General features: G+C 38.9%; 1 protein-coding gene across 1 annotated transcript in view; it reads right to left on the bottom strand.

Annotated features, from left to right (window-relative positions):
* Positions 1-421: 421 nt before the first annotated feature.
* TSTD2 (thiosulfate sulfurtransferase like domain containing 2) overlaps positions 422-22,586 on the bottom strand; it is a 36,047-nt gene continuing 13,882 nt past the window's right edge. The window contains exons 2-10 of the mRNA XM_043994352.1: positions 21,770-21,985; positions 19,994-20,319; positions 14,351-14,471; positions 9,129-9,254; positions 7,574-7,679; positions 5,995-6,113; positions 5,232-5,390; positions 4,351-4,489; positions 422-1,766 (exon numbers count right to left, since the gene is read on the bottom strand). Coding sequence (XP_043850287.1) covers positions 1,534-1,766; positions 4,351-4,489; positions 5,232-5,390; positions 5,995-6,113; positions 7,574-7,679; positions 9,129-9,254; positions 14,351-14,471; positions 19,994-20,319; positions 21,770-21,940 — 1,500 coding nt within the window. The 5' untranslated portion in view covers positions 21,941-21,985 and the 3' untranslated portion in view covers positions 422-1,533. The remainder of the gene's footprint in view (positions 1,767-4,350; positions 4,490-5,231; positions 5,391-5,994; positions 6,114-7,573; positions 7,680-9,128; positions 9,255-14,350; positions 14,472-19,993; positions 20,320-21,769; positions 21,986-22,586) is intronic.

Here is a 22,586-nt window from a genome sequence, read left to right as displayed (position 1 = left end):
AGTAATGAATAAGCCAGGAATTAACTCATTGATGATGATTTCGCAAGTGCATTTCAATAGCAGTTAAAGTTAATATAATACATATGTTCCTGAAAACATTACGAAATCATGTAAATCAAATCTTATATGCCCACTGCTGTATATTCATTAGAGGCGAAGTATGCCAAGAGTTGTTGAGAAGAAACAGAGCCCAAGAAAAAGCTGAATATCATACTCATAATGCTCATATCAGTGATTTGAACCCTGCATTATTTTCCAGGTAGAAAATGGGCAAACCTCAGGGGGCAGCTAGGTGGCACAATGAATAAAGCACTGGCCCTGGATTCAGGAGGACCCAAGTTCAAATGTGGCCTCAGATGCTTGACCCTGCACAAGTCACTTAACCCTCATTACCCCCCCCTTCCCGCCCAGTCCCCCCAAAAAGAAAAAGAAAATAGGCAAACCTTTTTCAGCCCAGGAACTGCCCTCAGGCTGTAGAGATCACACGGTAAACTACATTTTAAGGAACACTTTGTATAGTCAGAGAACCTTCCCCTTCTCCCCCATCTCATGCTACATTGTTCCACCATGACTTTCTATCTTGAGATTTTTCTACCAAGTAGGGGGGATGTCTGGGAGTTTACACTGGAAGCAGAAATGACCAAGAATGGAAGCTGCATTCCAAATTCTAAAGATTTCTTATTTCCAAAAAGCTAATGGCAGTGGTGACATCAACATCAGGAGAAGACTGACCTTCTCTCTCTTCTTTACTACTAAGCTATCAGTTTAGCAAGGATGCAATGTACAAAGCCAAAGCTGATATACTGACTGAACATTCTTCGAGTGGTAGTTTGAGACCCCAAACTGCCAATGAAGGGAACAAAACTTCAGGTCTCAGGCCCTGCATAGGCATAACTGATGTAACTGTAGGACATTCTCACAACTCTAGTTTGTGAAACCAAAAATGGTAACTGTAAGAGTCTCAAGTTTCTTAGACTTCTTTAAATAAATGTATTATTTTCCATTAAGTTCATAAAATTGAAAGTCCATATGGACTTTGCTGTAATTTTAAGAGAGTAATACCAGAGGCCTGTATAGTGTACTTTCAGTTTCATGGCCAAAGCATATTCCTCTTGCAGGACTGTCAAAGCCATGCTCCTGATAAGTTTCATCTCAAAGGGCCAGGTGATGTCACTATGTTTCCCCACATAAGTTGCAGCCCTTTCTGCTTCCGAATGGTCAGATAAGAATTTAGCCTAATTATATCAGCATCACTCTCTCATTTCCACCAGTCTTAAATCCAACCCAAAGATGAGACGATCTAAGGAACAAGTCGGACCCAACTCTCTTGTTGGTGAGCACTGATAGCCTACTGTACACCATTTCTCTACTGTCACTGCCATGGATTCCTGGAGGTAGGTCTATAACCCTGACTCTCATCATCGACACTGTGAACCCCATAGGGAAAATGCAGGCAATGTGCTTAACATAAGCAATGGCATAACTGCACTGAAGTTGGTGGCTTGCCTATTCACACCATCCACTAAGTCCTGATCATTGTGAAAGTTCAATCGGTATACGGGGCCTTTTCAGTGTACAATCGCATTCTTCTTTAAAACTCTTCTCGGTGGGACTTGAAATTAGCTCGACTCCTTTATCCTGACAAGTGAGACAACATGCTGTAAGCCCTTTCTCTCGGCATTCTGAACAGGACAAGACGAGTTGGCAGCAACTGGAGGTGGAGCAGAGTTTGTACTGGTCCCACTGGGCTCCACAATATGTACATTCTGGGAAGGGGAGAAAAGCAGGTGTTACACACAAACAAAGCAGTATCCATTTATCTCTCTCACAAACTACACAAAATACAACCTAGAGAATGGATTGTTTGTATCCACTGAATGCTAAACCCTCTCATCTTTCAAGAGAAACCTTCTGTCTCTGGGATTTGTCCTTTTGCTTCCAGTACTCTATCCTTTTATCAAAATGGACTATAGAAAAAAAAAACAACGGTCTTAGATCAATTCCCTTTTATATCCAGATTTCCCAAATGGGTATACTGCATTGTTACCATTTTAAAAAAATCATTTTTTTGTCTAAATCTTTAATTATTTCATCTTAGGCCTTATCACTCCATGAATACTTGCTTCCCTGCCCCCCCCCCCACTGTCATCTCTCTTTCACACTGGTGATTTATTAGTCCTTCCCTCTTGATAATTTTTTAAATCAGCCAAAACCAGTACCTACTATGTGCCAGGCACTGTACTAAGTGCCAGGAATGCAGAAAGAGGCAAAAGACAGTCCCTCTCTCAAGAAGCTCATCATCTAATGGGGGAGACAACAAGGAAACAAATATGTACAAACAAGCTATATACAGGATAAAAAGGAAATAATTAAAAGAGGGAAGGCACTAGAAATAAGGGATTGAGAAAGACTTTCTGTAAAAGATAGGATTTTAGTTGGGACTTAAAAGAAGCCAGGGAGGTTAGTAGTTGAATCAGAGGAGGGAAAGCATTCCATGCATGGAGGAAACACCTGGAGTCAAGAGATGAAGTGTCTTGTTCATGGAACAGCAAGGGGGGGAGGAGGGGAGAGGGGACCAGTGTCACTGGATCAAAGAGTACACGGCAGGGCACAAGGGGTAAGAAGAATGGCAAGGTCGGATGGGGTTCAGTTACGAAGAACTCTGAATGCCAAGAAGAACATTTTGTACTTGCTTCTGGAGGCCACTGGGAGCCACTGGGATTTATTCAGTAAGCCCGGCCTGGGTATATACAATCCCCTTTGGGTTTGTCCCTACTTTTTTCACTTTCTCTGTGGTCACCTCTTCTTGTCTAGCCATTATAGAACCACAGGATTCCAAACCATAGGATCACTGATTTAGAGACAGAAGGGGCCTCACAGGGAGGCCGGCCCATACCTGAACGGGAATCGATCCCCTAGAGGACATAGCCAACAAGTGGGTATCCAGGCTCTCTGAAGGGGAGTCCTTCACTGCTACCTCCCACCCTGAGGCCAGAGTCTTCTTTCTACCTGTACATACAAGGACAATCACTCCTGTCTTCCAGGGCTCACGCGCTCTCTCCTGCTATCTAGAGGAAACATGGATATACTGATCCCTGCCTTTAGGCTTATGAACTTCCCTTCAAACCCAAACTCTGTCTAAATGTCACTGTGAAGATCAGTCTAATTATTCTTCTCAGTCCTTCAGACTGGCCGTCTTTGGCAGAAGGTGCACCTTCTGTTCCTCACCACCATCCTGTCCAACTGTTCAGCTACATCCTACCACCATTTCTTCTGTAGCATTCATTCCCTCTAATTTATTTCCCTTATTTAGGGTCCATGCCCTAAATATCCTAAATACGGAGTCTATATGACTCCAGAATCACAGACTCCTGTTCCAAGCTTCCTAACCTGAATACCTTTAACATATCCCTTCACAAGCAATGCTACAGAAGAAGATAGGAACCACATTCCTTAAGTATTATTTGTAGCATATCGCCAGCCTCATCAGAAACTTACTGCAGCTCCTTTTACCTCTTGAGTGAAATCCATAGTAATTATCATGCATTTTTAAAGCCTGCTTATTGATTATCCTTGTCTACCTCCCACTCCAGTCTGAATTTCACTGCTACTAAATCTATGGTTTCTTACATATGACTTACTCACACTTGTCCTTGAGCTGTTGCACTTTTTATTTTACCCAATTTTGAATGCCCTTCGATGCTGTTCCCCTTGAATAAGATCCTAAAAGGCAGGGACTGTGCCCAATGTTTTCTTTGTCTCCTCCCACTGAATAAGGAGTCTGTGGCATACCGTGAGCATTCAATAAATATTGGCTCTGTTCAATAAGAAGGCTTTATCTTTCATGATTTTTTGTTAAATGAGGTTACTGGGAAATGGAGAAACTTCTGCCTTGGATGAAGAGAGGTTTTCCTGAGCCAAAAATTCATTTCTGTTAAAATGGAGAGACTACCCAAAAGGCTTTGTTTTTAGGTTCAATATTGTATCCTTTGAATTAAGTGAAGATTAACATCAGAAATTCATCTCCTGAAAGGCAGAATTTTAGAGTTGCCATAAGTTTTGGATAGTTTCCAGGATTGTGTTATTACAGCGCTTAATTGTAGGACCTTAGAAATGATCTAGTACAATTCTTTCATTTACTGATGAGAAAACTAAAGTCCATAGAGGTTAAATTACTTGTCCAAGTTCTCCCACACAGAAGCAAAGGTCAATAGAACCCAAATCTTCTGACTCCCCGTCTGGGAGCATTGGTCCACACTACTTCTGTCTGTGTTCTTCTTCGTGTCAACTAGTACAAAGACAGTACATAACACCCTAACTCGGAACTTCGGAGAGAAATGAATCACCTACCTGAAACAATGTCATTGTTGTAAGAGAGAGCATAGCGTTCATCAAAAACAAATAATTTCCCTCTATAAAAACCATCAGGAAACTCTTCCAGGTATTTGTGGATGCCACCCTTCAGCTGGTATACTTCCTTGCATATTCCCTGAATTTTAAAAGTTAACACGATTTTAGAAAATGTCAGTAAAAGTCGTTAGACAGTTTAAATATGAAGCTGAGGTCCAGAGTTGGCAAAGTCATTTGCTTACAATCAAAGAGCTAGTTAGTCGCAAAGCCAGAACAAGAACCCAGTCCTCCTTCTGCTAGAGACACTTTTTTCCCATCATTCCTTCATGGCATTCTTCTGTTAGCAAGACTTAAGCTGTCGTATCTACTAATCAGTTTAAAGGGATACTTGACATTATGATATTACAGGAAGTCACTGGCCTACAGTACAGCCTTATGTGCACACTCTATATTTAGCACACTCATTCCCAAGTGTCTTAGAGCCACAGAATGTTGGTTAAAAGGGGCCTCAAAGAATATCTAATCCAAATACTTGTTGTCATTGGCCTAGAGAAATTAAGTGTCTGGGAAAAAGTCCACATAGTTTAATAAGTACCAGAGCCAGGACCAGGTAGGTACCTTGGCTTCATGTTCCTTCTATTTCATTATATTCCCCATCCTGGGGCAGGGAAAGAGTTAATTTTCCATCATTTATTTTAGATGTCACTGCTGAAAACTCAGTATTTCTCAGGAACCTCAGATTTCATCTTACATGAGAAGCCCACAGCTCATATAGGAAACCCGCAGAAAACTCATTAATCTCATAGAGAAGGCTCTGCATATTTTGTTCCTGAGGTCTTTTTTGGCCCTACCCTTTGTACATTCCATGGAGCATGGCTTACCTTAGCTCTGAGGTAGGCTGAACCCCTTTCACAACGAATGCCCCCAGTACAGTACATCAGCACACGTTTGTCCTTAAATAATTTAAGGTTTTTGTCCACATAACTGGGAAAATAACTGAATTTCCTGATATTTGGTGCCAGGCATTTCTGGAAACGTCCCTGAAATATTGAATGATTGTCATGAAATTACAATACAGCTGTTGAAAGCAGGGAACAACAGGTGGTAGGGAAATGGGAGTTATCAGAACAACATGGCTTAAGAAGCATTTGTATTTGATGTCTCTTTCTTAAAATTGAAGGCTTTAGGAAAAGCTCATTTCAGATATTTCAGTTAATAAATAAAGGAAAGTGAGTGTAAACGTTCCTTTTTCTGAAAGACATTAAAGGAGAGAAGAACTGTGGAGTTATCACAAAGAAAAATATATGCAATCCTAAATATGTCATAAATTACATGATTACAAGAGAAAGAACACTAATAGGAGTTAAGATGTTTTAAAGTCATGTGCTTTTTTCCTACTTTGACAAATCCTGAGTTCAAGATTTTATAGTTTCTTTGAAACTGCAAATACTGTCAGGATATTAATTTTCTTAGAAATTAGGTGCCAATATAAATAAATAGTGATTCTCATATGTGGTTAACACAAGTGGGCTTCTTTGTTCTTCAAGAACATATATATATATATATATATATATATATATGTTATAGAAAGAATGAAATCATTTTAGTGAACCTCAACAAGGAGCTAACCCAAAATGAACTTACTATTTTACTTTCATAAAAGTTCCTGCAGTCCAGCAGAATAGTGTCATTTTGCTCTTGATTACCCTGATATAAATAATTTTCAACTTCTTTATGAAATTCACCAGGGGATAAATGGATTCCTAAAATCAAACCAAAAGTACTTTAAAGACATTTTAAAATAATCTTGGAGAGCCAGGACAAAGATATTTTACGTGGTCCTCTCCACCCAAATTGCTTATATTCAAAAATTACAATTAAGTTGGAAAAATAGCTGTTTTCATAATGACAATTTCACAGTATTAGACTGTAAAGTATCTTTAACCTCTCTACTCTGAGCCTCTCTCTTTTTGTGGAATCCTTATAGAGAATGTGGCCCCCCAAATGAAAGGAAATTCAGTAGTTATTACATTCAGAACTTTGCCAACTCCTTTTTGGCTCAACATCAAGGGATCTAAGACAGCAAAACATGAAATAAATTTCCACCTGACCATAAACTTCCATTCTAACCATGTAACCCACCTACAAGTCATAACATGATATTGCTATTACCATGAGAGAGAGCAGGCAAAAAAAGGTATGTGCTTGATGAAAAGCTTTGTTTAACTTGATTTAACTTGGAATGGTTTGCAAAAATGCGATTTTACTTGAAAACACGTGTGCAGAAAGCACTCTTAATTATGCCTATCCCTTATTAATTAAGACCAACATATCACAAAGGGCATCATGGGATTTAGTAGAATATCTCAATGCAAAATGACAAAGCTGTCTAGTAACATGGAAGTCTGAAGAACCTTAAAGCTGAACTAGGTCATCAGGACTCCCACGAATGCATCATGGTCCCTTTCTGGGATAACTTGGAGGATGGGGTAAGAAAAGATGCTTTGTCCCTTGGAGAATGTTGTATCTCTTTATAGCTATGGAGACTGTAAATGCCAGTCAGAGTGTCAGAGAATATTCACTCTTGAACCCAGGAAATACTGACCCAGGTATCAAAGTTTCTTGCAATGTGTAGCAAATCGTATAGAATAAAAGAAGTGAAACAGAAATCAGTGTAAACCCTAAAGCATTAGCAAATCAACTGTTTTTGCTAAGGGGTCCTGCCTAATAAGTTTCTTCTACTGTTTAACTGACCTTGAATGCAAGACTGAGTTCACAGTGAATATTCAAAACTCTTTAAAAGGGGCTATACACTATTATCACATAATACACTGTAATACTTATTAATACATAGATGTAACTACAATAATCATGGGAAAATAATGTATATAAATGCAGTCTTGAATGACTGGGTAAGATAACACTATAGTGGACATGAATTATTCTACTCTATAACACTAATAACTTGTAAGAATGAAAGAACCAGGTGAAAAGGTCAGGAGACACTTTCCAAATGCCAGAGCTTTAAAGCACTAAGAAGTCCTGCTCAGGTTTCTAGTGTAGTCACACTATGACCATTCCATAGCAAAGAGAGAGAACTGCTTGCTTTATTCACAAATCACTAAAGATCTTATTGATCTGAGTTTCACTTTCTATTTTGCTTCTCTAGATGATTTTGAATGCTAATAAAGACACACTTTTATTTTTCCTAAAATAAGCCTACCAGATTTTTTGTAGGAGATCATATTGGGACTGATTCCCATGGGCACGATTTCTTCAAATACACCAACACGAAGTTCTGGAAAACAGTAAGCTCCTCCTTTGCTGGTCTAGCCAATGAAAAACAAAGAATACAAAGTCTTGCCTTCCTCAGAGCCAAACCTCCCAGCCTTCCATTGTCCCCTTCTCCACTCTGGTTCTAAGACAAGAACCAAATGGAAGAATTTTAATGTAGAGCACAATACGACACAAATTTAAAGTGGCCTGCAGAGTCCACAGTAATTTCAAACAGATGGAAAACCTGATCTTTTAATGAACAGGTTTCCTAAACACAAGAATGAAAGTCTGAAATCAAAACTGTAAAACAAGCAAACTTCATTGCTTCTCGAAATGTTCCTGTCCCTATCATCTCCTCCATAGAAGGCTTCTGTTAAATAATATACTGAAATTTCATAAACCTCAACCTACTAAGATTAGCTTGTATCCTATTATAGAGGAAATTAACACTGAATATCAAATAGGAATTTCAGAAGAAAAATGAAATGGACAGAATCTGACAGGACCATGGTACTTTATAAACCTGAAGAATAATAAAAACTAGTAAAAAAAAAATCAACTAACTAGTATATTTTGGTAATGAAAGTATTATGTAGTAAAAGGAAAAGTGCAATTAAAGCATGAAAACTTTTTAAAAATTCTTGCTAAAAGGTGGATAGAGCACCAGCCCTGGATTCAGGAGGACCTGAGTTCAAATTCAGCCTCAGATGCTTGACACTTACTATCTGTGTGACCCTGGGCAAGTCACTTAACCCCAATTGCCTCACAAAACAAAACAAAAGTCTTGCTAAAAGACATTACTGGGGGCAGCTAGATGGCACAGTGGATAGAGCACCGGCCCTGGATTCAGGAGTACCTGAGTTCAAATCCGGCCTTAGACACTTTACACTTACTAGCTGTGTGACTCTGGGCAAGTCACTTAACCCCCATGGCCCCGCAAAAAAAAAAAAAAAAAGACATTACTATAATTTTGTGACTTAGTAATTATAGTCCAGTGAACATAATTGTGTTTGAAGGATTTTACTACTTCTTAGGATCATCATTCTGACCCTGCAAAATATAAAGGTATAAAAGGTTTTGACTGAATCTGTCTTCACCCCAAAAAGTTTAGTTTTTTTTTTTTTTTAAACTGTTAGTTTGTCTCCTTTTAATTTGCCTCCCCCACTTCCCCCCCAAAAGTCAAATGCCCAAAAGACTCAATTTCCAAGTTCTTGAGAGGTATAGCATGACCTAGTGGTTACAGAGTCTGTCTCTGAAACATACAGGTTGTTTGATCTTGGACAAGTCACTTAGTACTGTAAACTATAAACTATAGAGAAGATGCTGACCTGTGTTGGCAGAAGGAGTTTCTTCACCAGTTACTTCCTTATTCTGGTGAAATCACAAGTCCAGTCCATTTGGATTCTTGTCAATTTAGGTTTTAAATGCATGTCAGTATGAAAATGACTATTTGCAGAAGACAAGAAGACAGCTAAAGTGATTTTTATTCCCATTGCTCTTACCTTAAAATCTTCCTTACATAAGATATTCTTAAACAAAGGATGAGAAAGCATTGCCTCCACATAAAGATCAGTTGCTAATTTGCTCCCACCCACTGTTCCATTGATTCCTTCTGTGGCAATTCTAACCTGAAATATTAAAAAATGGCAAAGTTAAAAAAACAAGGCTCAGCAGATAAGAGGATATTGTTCTGTTAATGTTCTGTGTTAGAAAGATGAAACCATTAACTCCATCAAGAGAGAATACATACAACTGGACCACCATGTGTTCTATCATGGGACATCTAACAGTGCTCTTTGTCTAGAGAAGAAATATTTCTATTTCCATTGAAAATCCTGGGCAGACAAATATTTTATCTAGCCTGAGTGAATGTTTGGCTATGGAAGTGAGTTCTGAGAAACTGCCTATATCAATTGGCATAAAACAGAGATCTTTTCTATGTGCAGTGTTTCTAGAAATTCAAGATTTGAAAATCCTATCTGTAAATGCATCTTTTGGATTTAATTTCCTACTCAAACCTTTCTTCTCTCTAAAATGATTCTAGATTCACTGCATTCTTTTGATCCCTTTCTTTTTTTTTCACTTTTTTTTTTTTTTGGTGAGGCAATTGGGGTTAAGTGACTTGCCCAGGGTCACCCAACTACTAAGTGTTAAGCGTCTGAGGCCGGATTTGAACTCAGGTCCTCCTGAATCCAGGGCCGGTGCTTTATCCACTGTGCCACCTAGCTGACCCCCTTCCTTTCTTTTTTCAGATTCAAGGCTAGAGTCTTGCTGAAATAGTACCATAGCATCCATGTCTTCTTTAGCACCTTACAGGTGAGACTGCCTTATAACCAGGTCCTTCAGGGACTTCAGTTACTAAATTATTTTGTAAGGGTTCTAGAATAGTTATCAGAATACTGAATTCAATCCAACAGTAGCTATTCAAGTCTCATCTAAATTATTATTGCTATTATTAATGCTGATGGTATAATGTCCCAATTCATGAGAATTTGAAATCAGTTTTACATGTAGGAATTTTCATAGGCATATTATTATGCACTTAAAAAACATTTCATTCAATTCTAGAACTCAAGGGGTATCATTCCCTAACATTTTAAAGTGATTATATGCACAAATAGATAAACCAGTTCTGCAAAATGAAGATTAAGAAGTCAATTTGACATCGCTTCTTTGAAGTTCCTCTATACTGCTCCTTTGAATGTTGGTGAAAGGTAAGAGTTATGATACTACATTAACTTGTCATCAGAACGAAGCAGAAGATTAACCTCTGTTTTACTCTCCATGAAACCAGAGTGCAGGCGAACACACAACAGTAAGCTACAATTACAAACCTTATGACTATTCCAGGCAAAATCATAAATCTAGTCATAACGGAGGGCCTTGAACATAAGAGGAGTTAGTGACTTGGCTAAGATTAGGAAGAGTTATGTGAGTCTTTAGGCAGATACATAGGATAAAGCCATTGCTAGAGAGCAGAAGAAACCAAATAGCAATGCTTCACTCATCTGAAGGTCACACTACCTCCCTCAAATATTACAGGTACAGTTATGAACCTGGAAGTAAAGGGACTGTCTTTTGGTCTGGTCTTTCTCCAACTCTGCGATCCATTCAACCATACTATCATCTACCACACATCTCTTAATTTTATCCAGAAGGATAGAGTGATAAAGAGATTTTGTTATTCTTTTGCTGAATCCAAGTTAACTACGGCTTTGGCATTCCCCTGATGTGCCTGTCTAGTAACTGTCAGAAAAGGAAATTAGTTTAGACAGGCATGACCTATTCCTGAAAAATCTCTATTGGCTTTTAGTAATTATGGCTTCTCCTTCTACACTGACAAGGAAAGCACTGAGATGCAACTACCCTCCAGCACAGTGATTTAGAATTGTGTGTAAAACAACATAGTATCAGTAACTCAACAACTAAAAGAAGACAGGAAAACTGTCAAAGTCAGTTACTGAATAGTACCTTAGTCACTTCAATATCCTCAAAAGGTACTGTATCATAGCATGTTACACTAACTGATTTTCATGATGATGATGACTCAATTACACAAGGTTAAATTACATTCAGCATATTCTATCAAACAAAGTCAGGAAGCAAGTAACACTCTATGGAAATATCACCATGGAAAATGACAAAAACTGCAAAAGCTGCGGCTCCAAAAGGAGCAGGAAACAGTTATCTGGAACATTCCCTCCTGAGGAATTTTTTTAAAACAATAGTAGAAAAATGGGATGAACTTGCAAAGCATTCTGCTCTGTGGTTTCAACCTAGAAAAGCTTAAATTTTGATATGAGAAGGAAAAAAACAAACAAAAAACCACATGTGATTTGGCTTCTACTCCAATTCCATTAGGCTAAGGGACTCAAATTTGTTTCATTGCCTCTTCAAATCTGATTACTTTAATAACTATTTTGCAACTGCCTCACTGATTTTTTAAAACTCAATTCTAAGGGCAGCCAGGTGGCTCAGTGGATAAAGCACCAGCACTGGATTCAGGAGTACCTGAGTTCAAATCTAGCCCCAGACACTTGACATTTACTAGCTGTGTGACCCTGGGCAAGTCACTTAACCCTCATTGTCCTACACACACACACACACACACACACACACACACACACACACACACACGCAAAAGGTTAATTCTAGATTTTTAAAAAGCGTTTCCAATTAAAACTTATTTTTTTAAAAAAATTCTTGTTATTTCATATGGATTTATTAAGTGCCCTGCTTTTCACTTATGTGAAATTTTGGAAAAAGATTTAATTTTGTCCTTAGAAACAACTTTTTTTTTTTGAGAACTATTTCAAATGATGCAGGTGCTTTTTCAGCTATGTACAGATATATTGGTTCATCTCTCAATTATGTATTTTTAGATGAAACAGTTTGTTCCTATATTTATATTTATTCTGTTTGTGACTGACGAAGTGCTTCTTAATTTAAAAAATTTTACATTTCTAAAAATACATACATAACTGAGCATTGAACGTGTATAGCTAGAAGAAGGTTCTCAAAGTCTAGCAGGACAATTTCAGGGTTGGAGGGCCTGCCTGATGGCTGGCAAATTTCTAGAATGTGGTTGTTAAAGGGATGATTTGTAAGCAAGTGGAAGGAGAAGTCATAATTACTAAAAGCCAGTAGAGATTTTCCAGCATGCTTGTCTAAACTAATTTCCTTTTCTGACAGTTACTAGACAGGCACATCAGGAGAATGCCAAAGCCATAGTTAACTTGGATTCGGCAAAAGAAATGACAAAATCTCTTTATCACTCTATCCTGCCAGACAAAATTAAGAGATGTGGGGTAGATGATAGTACAAATGGATGGATCTCAAAGTTGGAGAATGACCAGATCAAAAGACAGTCCCTGTCAACCTGGAGTGAGATCCCTAGTGAAGTATCCCAGGGATCTACACCTGGCTCTGTGCAGTTCACCATTTCTATCAGTGCAGAGAACTGGGCTGAACATAGTAAAAAAGCGTAATAATTTAGTTACTTCATTTGGCTGAGTTTCCAGTTAACTTAAGTTTAAATTTCTGGCTAACTTAATTGTTAATTCACAACCTCAGATTTGGAAGGAACTCTGGAGGTCATCTAATTCAACCCATACCTTAATAAGAATCTCCTCTAACACATTTCTGTTATAGGGATTATATATAGCCATTACCAAGCCACTGCATGGTGCTGCCATGCATTCCTTACTTTTTTTTTTTTTTAAGTGAGGCAATTGGGGTTAAGTGACTTGCCCAGGGTCACACAGCTAGTAAGTGTCAAGTGTCTGAGGCTGCATTTGAACTCAGGTCCTCCTGATTCCAGGGCCAGTGCTCTATCCACTGTGCCACCTAACTTCCCAAGTTTTCCTTACATTTAACCTAAATCCCTTGGTCTGCATAATATGAATCTCTCTTTAAAAAAATTATTTTGTCTTGAAAATGACTGCACCTCCCTGTCTTGCCCAGGTTAGAAGTTCAGATGCTACTCAGAGGTTCGACCGACCTCCTGACTGACACAGAAGCTTTAATGTGCTTCATTTTTAACCTGGTCCAGTTCACTGCCCTTAGGCATCCTGGGAGCTCACCACATTGGTGCCTATGTTGGTTTGAACACCAGGCTTCCTCAGAGCAGGGACTACAGGCCTGTGCTACCACGCCCAGCTCAAAAAGAAAAACGTTTTAACTGACTCTCTGCCTAGAAATCCTGCCCTCTTCCATCATGCTTCACTGCTTGTCCAGGAAGAAATTAAGTAATGGACCCACTTCTTAAAAACAAAAAACAAACAAACAAACAAAAGAACCAACCTACCGCTTTCTTTTAAAAAAGCTGTCACAAAAGGCCATTAGTTTCATTAGATACCAAAAGGTGAGCTGAAACTTCCTTCTACTGGTGGTACCAGGGCAGTGATAAAGAAAATATATGTGAAGCTCACTTTAATAGCAGGTGTTCTTGAAAAGCTGGACACAAACCAACATTTTATAACATTAAGCTGTACTTTAAGTGAACATTAGAAATCAATAGTTAACAAACTCCATAATGAATTCTTCTGCACTAATGAATAATATTTAGGTGTCAAACTTTGTCCATGTGGGTTTTTTTAGTTTGTTTTTACTTTTGGTAAATTTATTTGCAATGCAAAATGCCATCTTTCTGTGTGTGACAGAATCAGTGAATACAAAATAAAAACGGACTAAGATACACATCTTCTGGAAACTACTCCATCTAAAATTATTTTAAGGCCTAGTGAACATTTTCATGAAAAATGTTCAGTGTTGATTAATAATGGGAGTTTAAAGTTCCTATTCAGTAAAATGAGCAATGAATGTTTTGCTAAATTAGTGTATTGATAGACGCTATAATTAAAAAAAAAAAACACCAAGGACACAAGTCTTGGCTGAGTAAGCTTTCAGTATCGGTTTATAGACATATCAATTGAAACCTATTAAAATAATGTTTAAAGTTGAGGAAGGCAGTTCAGGTATTCTGGGCAGTTTTGTGTACATCCTCTGTGTTATTTGATTTACATATAAAGAAATGTCACCAATTATTGCTCAGCCTAAGCAGTACTTACATTTGCAACAATTTAAAATTCACTTAATTTTGTCATCTTCTAAAGTGGCACTGTTGCTTCATAGCTCTGTATTTTCTAAGGAAGTACATATAATTCCTCATAGAATGATTATCTTGATGAAAAACCAGGAAAATGTCAGCTGAATCAAACCTTACCTTTCCTGTGAGGTGAAGGTGTTGGCACAGAGCTTTCTGCCAAGCACAAAGCCATTCTGGATCCTCTACGTCACAATAACAATAATACAATAGTACTACTCCCTGATTGCTATCTTGTGCACTACAAAAAAGAAAATCACAATTAGTATCGCACGTCCTATTGGGACTTGACTAAGGTCAGAAACTAACCAGTATCCAGCACAGCTGATGCCTGCCTTTGACTTCCCTCACCTTTCTCATCTAAAAGTTAATCATTCTTTAAAACTCAGATCAAATCCTGTCTTCTATGACAACTTCCTACCTATTTTGGAGTTTATCAACTGTCCCCTTCTCTCTAGCACACAATCTACACTTAATTACTATATGTTTTCTTTTATATTATTGGGCTACTTTTTTTTCCATGTGTCTCCCTAACTAAATTTAAACTTCTACAGGGAAATGCATCTTATATGGGCATATTTCTAATGACAAAGACAATGTATTACAAAGATACTTTTTTTAAAAGGTCAGAAACTTCATTTCCATGGGTAGGAATAAGACAGAAGGAATGTGAACATTGTCTATGGGAGACTATGGGATGAAAGCATTTGCTACTAACAAATATAACATCCAAAGTGTTGGCATACATAACTGGGAGTCTTGGGACAGAGGAAAAGGAGGGGAGGATTTGGGGGAAGAAGTCTGTTAGGATACCTTTGCTGGGATAGAATGTGTTCCAGATCCTAGATGAAAACAGAGATAAGAGACAGAGAGGTTCAGTCTCTGATCCACAGCAGCTGGATTGCCTAGCTAGGTTCATCCTCCTCAAGGAATTAGGATGGGAGGAGGAAGGGAGAGAGAGGGACAATTGAAGAGAATAAGACCACAGATGCTTTTTGGGGTTTCTTTATTCCCCAAATTTTCTTCCCACCGGCTTACTGATTATGAAAATATCTCTCACAGTTAAATAAAGCTTTAAATGTATATATTAGTGGAAGAAACACCTAAGTCTATTTATACTTGTGTAGTCAACAAAGAGTTACATGACTAACATCATATCCTCCCCTGTTTTGATAGCAAGAATAAAATGAGCATAAAGAACTAAAACTGGGGGAGATTCTAGAAGTAGGGGTTACTAATATGGAAACAAGAGGGGAGATTTCACAATTTTATCCAGGGTGAGCAGAGAATCAGTTTACTGAAGTACTTATATATAGCGAAGAATGCTTGCTCTGCTTCAAATGGATTCATTATAAAGGAGCTTTGTTCCCACAAGATTCCTTAATGGAGGTATCAGTGTATTGCTTTTCTATCACAAGGAGCTACAATTCAATAGCATTTATTCACTAAGGACTTGGCAACTAACTGAAATCAGTGACAGTGAAGCTAATAAACAAAGAGCTTTTTAAATGACATTTCTTGGCATCCATTAGACCTGGAAGGAATAAAACACAGTTGCTTACTATGTTGTTTCCACTTTGAAGTAGTCAGTCTTTTTAAAAAGCCTTTGGGATAGAAATGAAATTTGGTAACAAAGATCAGAACCTGGCTATCCAGACTTGAATAATTGCAGAATGTATTTAGTTGAAAGTTCTCTTTTTCAGTTGAAAGGCCCTATAGAAATTATCTAGTTCAACCCATTGCCATCAATCCTTTCTCCAGAATTCCAAATAGTTATCCAAATCCTGCTTGAACATAAATAATCTTCAACCAGTACATGGGTTGTATTCTAAAAGCCTATTTATAAAGTGGTTGGGTGCATTTTCCCATGGAAACAGTATAAGGATGGCTAGGTTCCCAGGTTAGCCGGTAGAAGTCTATTCATTTGTCAATGTTCTTGAAGTGCATTGTATTTACAATACTACAGAACCTCATATAATCAAATCTGATAATGCTTTCTAACTCTATTGCATCGGAATAAAAAGTATACTTCTGTTTAGCTTTTTAGAGCCGTTCACAACCTGCCCCCAGCCTACCTTTCCAGCCACACTGTATATTACTCCCCTTTCCTTACTCTGTCGTCCAGTCAGACTGGCCCCCTCCGTCTCTAGTTCCTGTGTACACCTCTGTACTCGCTATCCCCCATGCCCAGAATGTCTTTTCTCCTCACTTCCACCTCCTTCCTTCAAGATACAGCTCAAGCACAATATCATGAAGCAGTTCCTGATGCCTCAATTACTAGGGTCTCCTATCCTAAACTACTTTATATTTAATTACCATCTCTTTATTCTTTATATAGTTATAGAAGTACATGTCTCTCCTATTAGAATAGAAACTCCTTGAGAGTTGGTATTGTTTTTATTATTTATATTTGTATAACTAGGACCTTGTTAGGCACTTAATAAATGCTAGCTATTGACTGACTAGGGGAAACTGTGTTTAGAGTTCTAATTTCGGAAGCCAGAAAAACTTTCCCCCTCACTGTTTCCTTACCAGTCAGATCAAAGACTCTTCCAATGCCAATCTATTGATAGTGACTCCTTTAGCTTAGGGCAGGAGATCCAGTATGGCAAGAGCCTGGGGGAGGGGTGAAGAGCAGTAGTTTGAGGTAGGAGTGCTTAAGGAAAGGAATGGGTATTGGAACATGGAGAGGGTCATGTGTAAGCTTCAGCTGGTCAACAGGAAAGACAGAGCTGGCAGGGGATGGGACAGGGGATAGTTAGGGAGGAACAGCACATTCTCCTGGTCTAAATGTCCAAATGATACTTCTCAGTTTTTGAGCTACTTTTTTTCTGGGAGCCCCAGGGTTTGGCCTCTCCCCCCGCCCCCCCATCACTGTCCCTGGTTCTTGCTCCTGAAGACTGCTCCTCCTTGGCCCTCTAAGAAAAGAGTCTCAAAGCTTCCCTCCAGGTATTCTGGCCCTGAAGTGTTTTTACTGGCAGCAATATCAAGAAAACAACCACAACACAAAAAGGCTCCTTCTAATATTTCTTCTGGGACAACTAGGTGGTGCAGTAGATAGAGTGCTAGGCCTGGAGTCAGGAAGACCTGAGTTCAATTTTAGCCTCAGACACTTATTAGCTGTGTGACCCTGGGCAGATCACTTAACCCTCTTTGCTTCACTCTCCTCTTCTATCAAATGAGCTGGAGATGGAAATGGCAAACCACTTCAATATCCTTGCCAAGAAAACCCCAAATGGGATCATGAAGAATCAGACATAACTGAAATGACTGAACAAAATATTTCTTCCCCCTTCTTCCCCTTTTTTTACATAGTAGGTACTTATCTAATAGGGAAAAACAAATGAAGGAATGCTTAAGAAAATGCATGTAAAAATACTTAGTTAACTTTAAAGTGTTTACTGTGACTACTATTAAGGTCCGAGTATCTGTTTTAGTGTAGTTAACTATTGTCTCATGCATACCTAGAGTAGCAATGTCCCATAGTGGCTATATATATATATATATATATATATATATATATTCCCTATAGGGGAAGTGGTGTGTTATATGATCAGCAGCACTGAACTTAAGTTGAGAAAACTGTGGGTTCAAATCTCACTTCTGACACTGTAAATATGGGTAAATCCTGACTACTCTCAGCTTTAGTCTCCTCATCTGTAAAATAGTGATGATGAAACCAGTGGCACTTACCTCACAGAACTGTTCTTATGACCAAATAAGATAACATGTAAAGGACTTTGTAGGCGTTTGTTTTTTTTGGTGAGGCAGCTGGGGTTAAGTGACTTGCCCAGGGTCACACAGCTAGTAAGTTTCAAGGGTCTGAGGCTGAATTTGAACTCAGGTCCTTCTGAATCTAGGGCCGGTGCTCTATCCACTGTGCCACCTAGCTGCCCCGACTTTGTAAGCTTTAAAGTGACACACAAATGACAGTTATTCTTATTCTAACCAAATACCTGGCCCAGTAGAGATGGGGAAACTAGGGGACATAGGGTGTTGGACTAGAATCAGGAAGAAATAGGCTCAAATCCTTGCACAGACACTTGCTAGCTATAGGGCTCTGGGTAAATCACTTAATCTCTCTGGGCTTCAGTGTCTTCATCAGTAAAACAAGGGGGCTGGACCTGATGACCTATAAGATGTTCTAATGCTCCCAGCCCCATATCTATAGCATCATGATGACGACGATGACAATTTTTTAAGATCACTAAAAATGTCTACATCTGTGTCAAATTTGCCTCGACTGATTGTTGTTTAGTTTTCAAATATTTGCCTGCTTCAGATTCACAAACATGCTAGTCTCTGAATTTCCTTCCTGCCCTACTAGTTGGTGCTACTTAATCTAACTAGTTTCCTATTCCCTGCTTCCCTGACTCATCTAGGTACCATGGCCCCTTTTACCTTGGTGTAGATTTGTCTCAGGTAGGCACTCTGCTGCCCTCTGTTGTCACCAAGAAAAAACAACAGGTCTCTTACCCCTGGGCTAGATTGTGTTATATGTATTAGTTCAATTAAAGAATTTTTACTAAGTGCCTGCTTCATGCAGACCATTACGATAAGTGCTAGGGAAGATTCCTAAAATAAGTAATCCAGTTTTATCCCTCACAGAGCTGACAACTTATTAGGCTTGGATTCCCTTAGTTTGTGTCACACATATGATGCGTATGCCTATGACTTCCTGGGCAGCCCCATGCCTTGGGAATATCAAGTGCTCCATAAATGTTTATTATAGTGAACTGAAAACTGAACTGAGGCATTTGAAGGCCGATGGTACCTGTGAGTCTTCAGCCCAAGAATCTGTCCTGCCTACTTCTTCATCACTAACTCTTTTCCCAAAAAAAGTGTCTGTTGTTGGAACTCTGATATCCCCACTCCTCATCACCAGAACTGCTGCCACCTCTAATCTCTGCTGTTCCTTTTTCTTTTCGCCTCCCATTTCCTAGTACTTGTCCCACGCTTCTTGGCTTTCTGGTGAGAAGGCTGAAGACACCAGGCAACTAGAGTCATTTTCTAACTTCCAGTATGCAAAGTGACCAGTGCATCAGGCACAATTTCAGGTCTTTGGCTAGACTTGGTTGTGTTTATTCTTATCCTTCTTCACTGTCAAAGATGCCTTCTTATTTTGTTAAGATAAGAAGAATAAGTGGGGCAGCTAGGTGGTGTAATGGATAAAGTACCGGCCCTGGATTCAGTAGGACCGGAGTTCAAATCCGGCCTCAGACACTTGACACTTACTAGTTGTGTGACCCTGAGCAAGTCACTTAACCCCAACTGCCTCACCAAAAGAAAAAAAGATAAGAAGAACAAGAGGGAAAAACCACTTCTGAGTTTGAAGCAGCTTAAGAAAACCAAAGGAAAAGGTTAGGAGGTGGGCAAAATACTGAGTAAGAGGATACGTTAACTAGACATTTCAATCTTCCAAAGATATCAGTATATTATAGCACAGTGCATTGAGGTGCATAGTGATAACCTAATAGAAAAAGTTAAATTATGTTCAGTATGCTGTTTAAGAACCGTATGTCTTTCATATGTAATATGTATGAGAAATAATTCCATCAAATATGACTGACTGAAAAGGATTTTATGCTTAAAAGAGCAAGCTACAGTATCTGCAAAAGTCATTTATGTGACAACAATGCCAAATGTTGTATGTATGTCTGTATATCTGAAAATATCTGAAAGATCTACCATTTTAAGTAGGCGACAGTTATTGGGGTGGCTGGATAGATTAAAAAAATTCAAAATAAATAAGGAAATTCTAACCTCATCAGTTCATCAAGCCTAAAGCTGTTTGTGTCTGGGAGGTCAGCAGACACCTGCTGGTTAGAGGTAGGAGGTGCATTTAATCCATTTGTCTTATCTGCAGACACACAGGACTTAGGGGGACCGGCCTTGGCAGCCAGTTGCTTTAAAATAGAAGAGGTCTGATGATAAACATCTCCCTCATGCTGGGCAGCTATATGTCTATGGATGCCAATTTGGTCTTTGAAGATCTGCTGGCAGCAAGACCACCACACTCCTTTGCAGGAAGATGAAGAGCAGCTAGTGGGTTCTGGAATCTCCTTTGTTTTGACCAAAAGGGCAAATGCCTGTAACACATTAGAAATAGCATCAGTTGGTATTCTTGTTAAAAGGAAAAAACTGTGAAGAACTGTGAGGGCCAAACTTAATATATGGAGAGTTAATTGAGTGGCTCACCGTAATATTGGGGTCCTGGAAATGAGAGACCTCTAGGTCTAAAGCCCCCTCCCCTCTGAAACTGCCTTTTTAGATATTTCTCCCAGGCCAATAAGAAAGGAGCCTTGCAGCCTCTTTTCCACAAGTGAATCAGATTTTATTAATTGGGAATAAAATAAACAGCAAAGGTGAAATTAATAAAAATCAAAGATAAGGGAATAGGGAAAAAGAAATATGGACAATCTTCCTAGCTCTAACCTAAGTCTATACAATCCCCAGTTCGTTTCCAGTTAAGCTAATTCAAAAGAAAGCAGGGCTTTTGTTAACTCACCACCTGGGGTGTCTGCTCCTGCTGCTCGCACCACTGGAAAGAAGGAAACTCTGGAAGAGCCCGAGACTCCCCTCAGTGAGCGTTTAATCTTCCTCCCCCAAAAGGGGAGGTCCTTCAAAACTGCCTATGTCACTTCAGGGCAGGCCAGGTGTGGCACCTCTCAATGAGTCAGCCAAATTCCAATAATCTTACCACAGAACACATAAGGTGTTAGTATGAAGGGGTAATTTTTAAGAAGTACTTTTCTGTAGCAATTCTGCTTTTAAATCCTAGGTCAAATTATTGAACTGCTCTGGGCCTCAGTTTCTCCAACTACAGACTATATGACCTCTAAAGTTCTTCCCAGTTCTAAAATTCTATAGAAATGCTGCTTCTAGTGGCATGGAACAATTTCTTTATTAATAACTAGGTTTCTCTTACCTAAAAAAAGCCAAAAACATTTTTTTCTTTTTTTTTGGCGAGGCAATGAGGGTTAAGTGACTTGCCCAAGGTCACACAGCTAGTAATGTGTCAAGTGACTGAGGCTGCATTTGAACTCAGGTCCTCCTGAATCCAGGGCCAGTGCTTTATCCAATGTGCCCCCTAGCTTCGGGCCCCCCCCCAACACTTTTCTTAATCTTGAAACTTCCCAAGCCACTGTTCTCTCCTTCTACCAGAGATGGCTAGGTGGTACAATAGAGAGAGTGCTGGGCCTAGAGTCAAGAAGACCCAAGTTCAAATATGACCTCAGATACTTACTAGCCTTGTGACTCTGGGCAGGTCACCTTACACTGTTTGCCTTCATTGTAAAGTGGGGATAATAATAGCAACTACCTAGGTTGTTTGGAGGGTCAAATGAGGTAAATTCTGAGAATCAAACAATTATTGTACTTTGATGATTTCTGAAACGTACTGGCAAGTACGTTTAAGTTTAGATGTGATGTCATAAGTACTTAAAACGAACACTAAAGGCTGACTGAAACAGCTCAAAAGAGCTATTGCCAGACTTATTTTGTGTAATCATATATGATATAGTGAAAGAGTATTTTTACCTTTTTCTTTGCATGTGTATACTTCTTCTTCATATTAGCATCTAATTCTGCTCTGAGATTATTGCTAGGAGAAACAAGGTTTGCATCTTTCAAATCCAAGTCTGGAAATCTTAACATACAGGAATACAGGTCATCTCCTTGGGCTGGTAGCACAGAAGAAGGCATCATCATTTTACTGCAGTTGTGAGCCGTATATTTCTTTGGGTTTACTACTATCTGTTAAATAAAGGAGAAAGAGCAATATTAAAAACCTGTGGGAAAACCCAATCAGCTATACAAATTAGCAATGACCTAAGACCTTAAAAGAAATTAGGGAGGGGCAGCTAGGTGGCGCAGTGGATAGAGCACTGGCCCTGAATTCAGGAGTACCTGAGTTCAAATCCGGCCTCAGACACTTGACACTTACTAGCTGTGTGACCCTGGGCAAGTCACTTAACCCCCACTGCCCAGCAAAAAAAAAAAAAAAAAAAAAAAAAAAAAAGAAAAAGAATAATTAAAAAGAAAGAAATTAGGGAGAACTTTTGAAAAAAAAATTCAGTGGTGGGTAATTTATTGATGAATTCATGTTACTAAACATTTCTTAGGCACTTTGCTATGTCCAAGACACAGCTTTCTTTAGTCTCCTACTCTCAGCTTCTTACACTTGCTTCCTTTGGGGAATAACAGGAACTAACATTTATACACCGCCCCCGCCCCCCCCACACACACACATGTGCACAAGCACACAAAACCATTGGGAATCAAGATTTAATGTGCTATCCAGACAAAACATAATACACTAAGAAAATTGTAGGTTGAATTGCATTTTAATAAGTTC

This window comes from Dromiciops gliroides, chromosome 1 (assembly GCF_019393635.1).
Source record: "Dromiciops gliroides isolate mDroGli1 chromosome 1, mDroGli1.pri, whole genome shotgun sequence".
NCBI classification, from domain to species: domain Eukaryota; kingdom Metazoa; phylum Chordata; class Mammalia; order Microbiotheria; family Microbiotheriidae; genus Dromiciops; species Dromiciops gliroides.
Note: the sequence above shows the minus strand (reverse complement) of the source record. Positions and strands in the feature narration are given on the sequence as shown.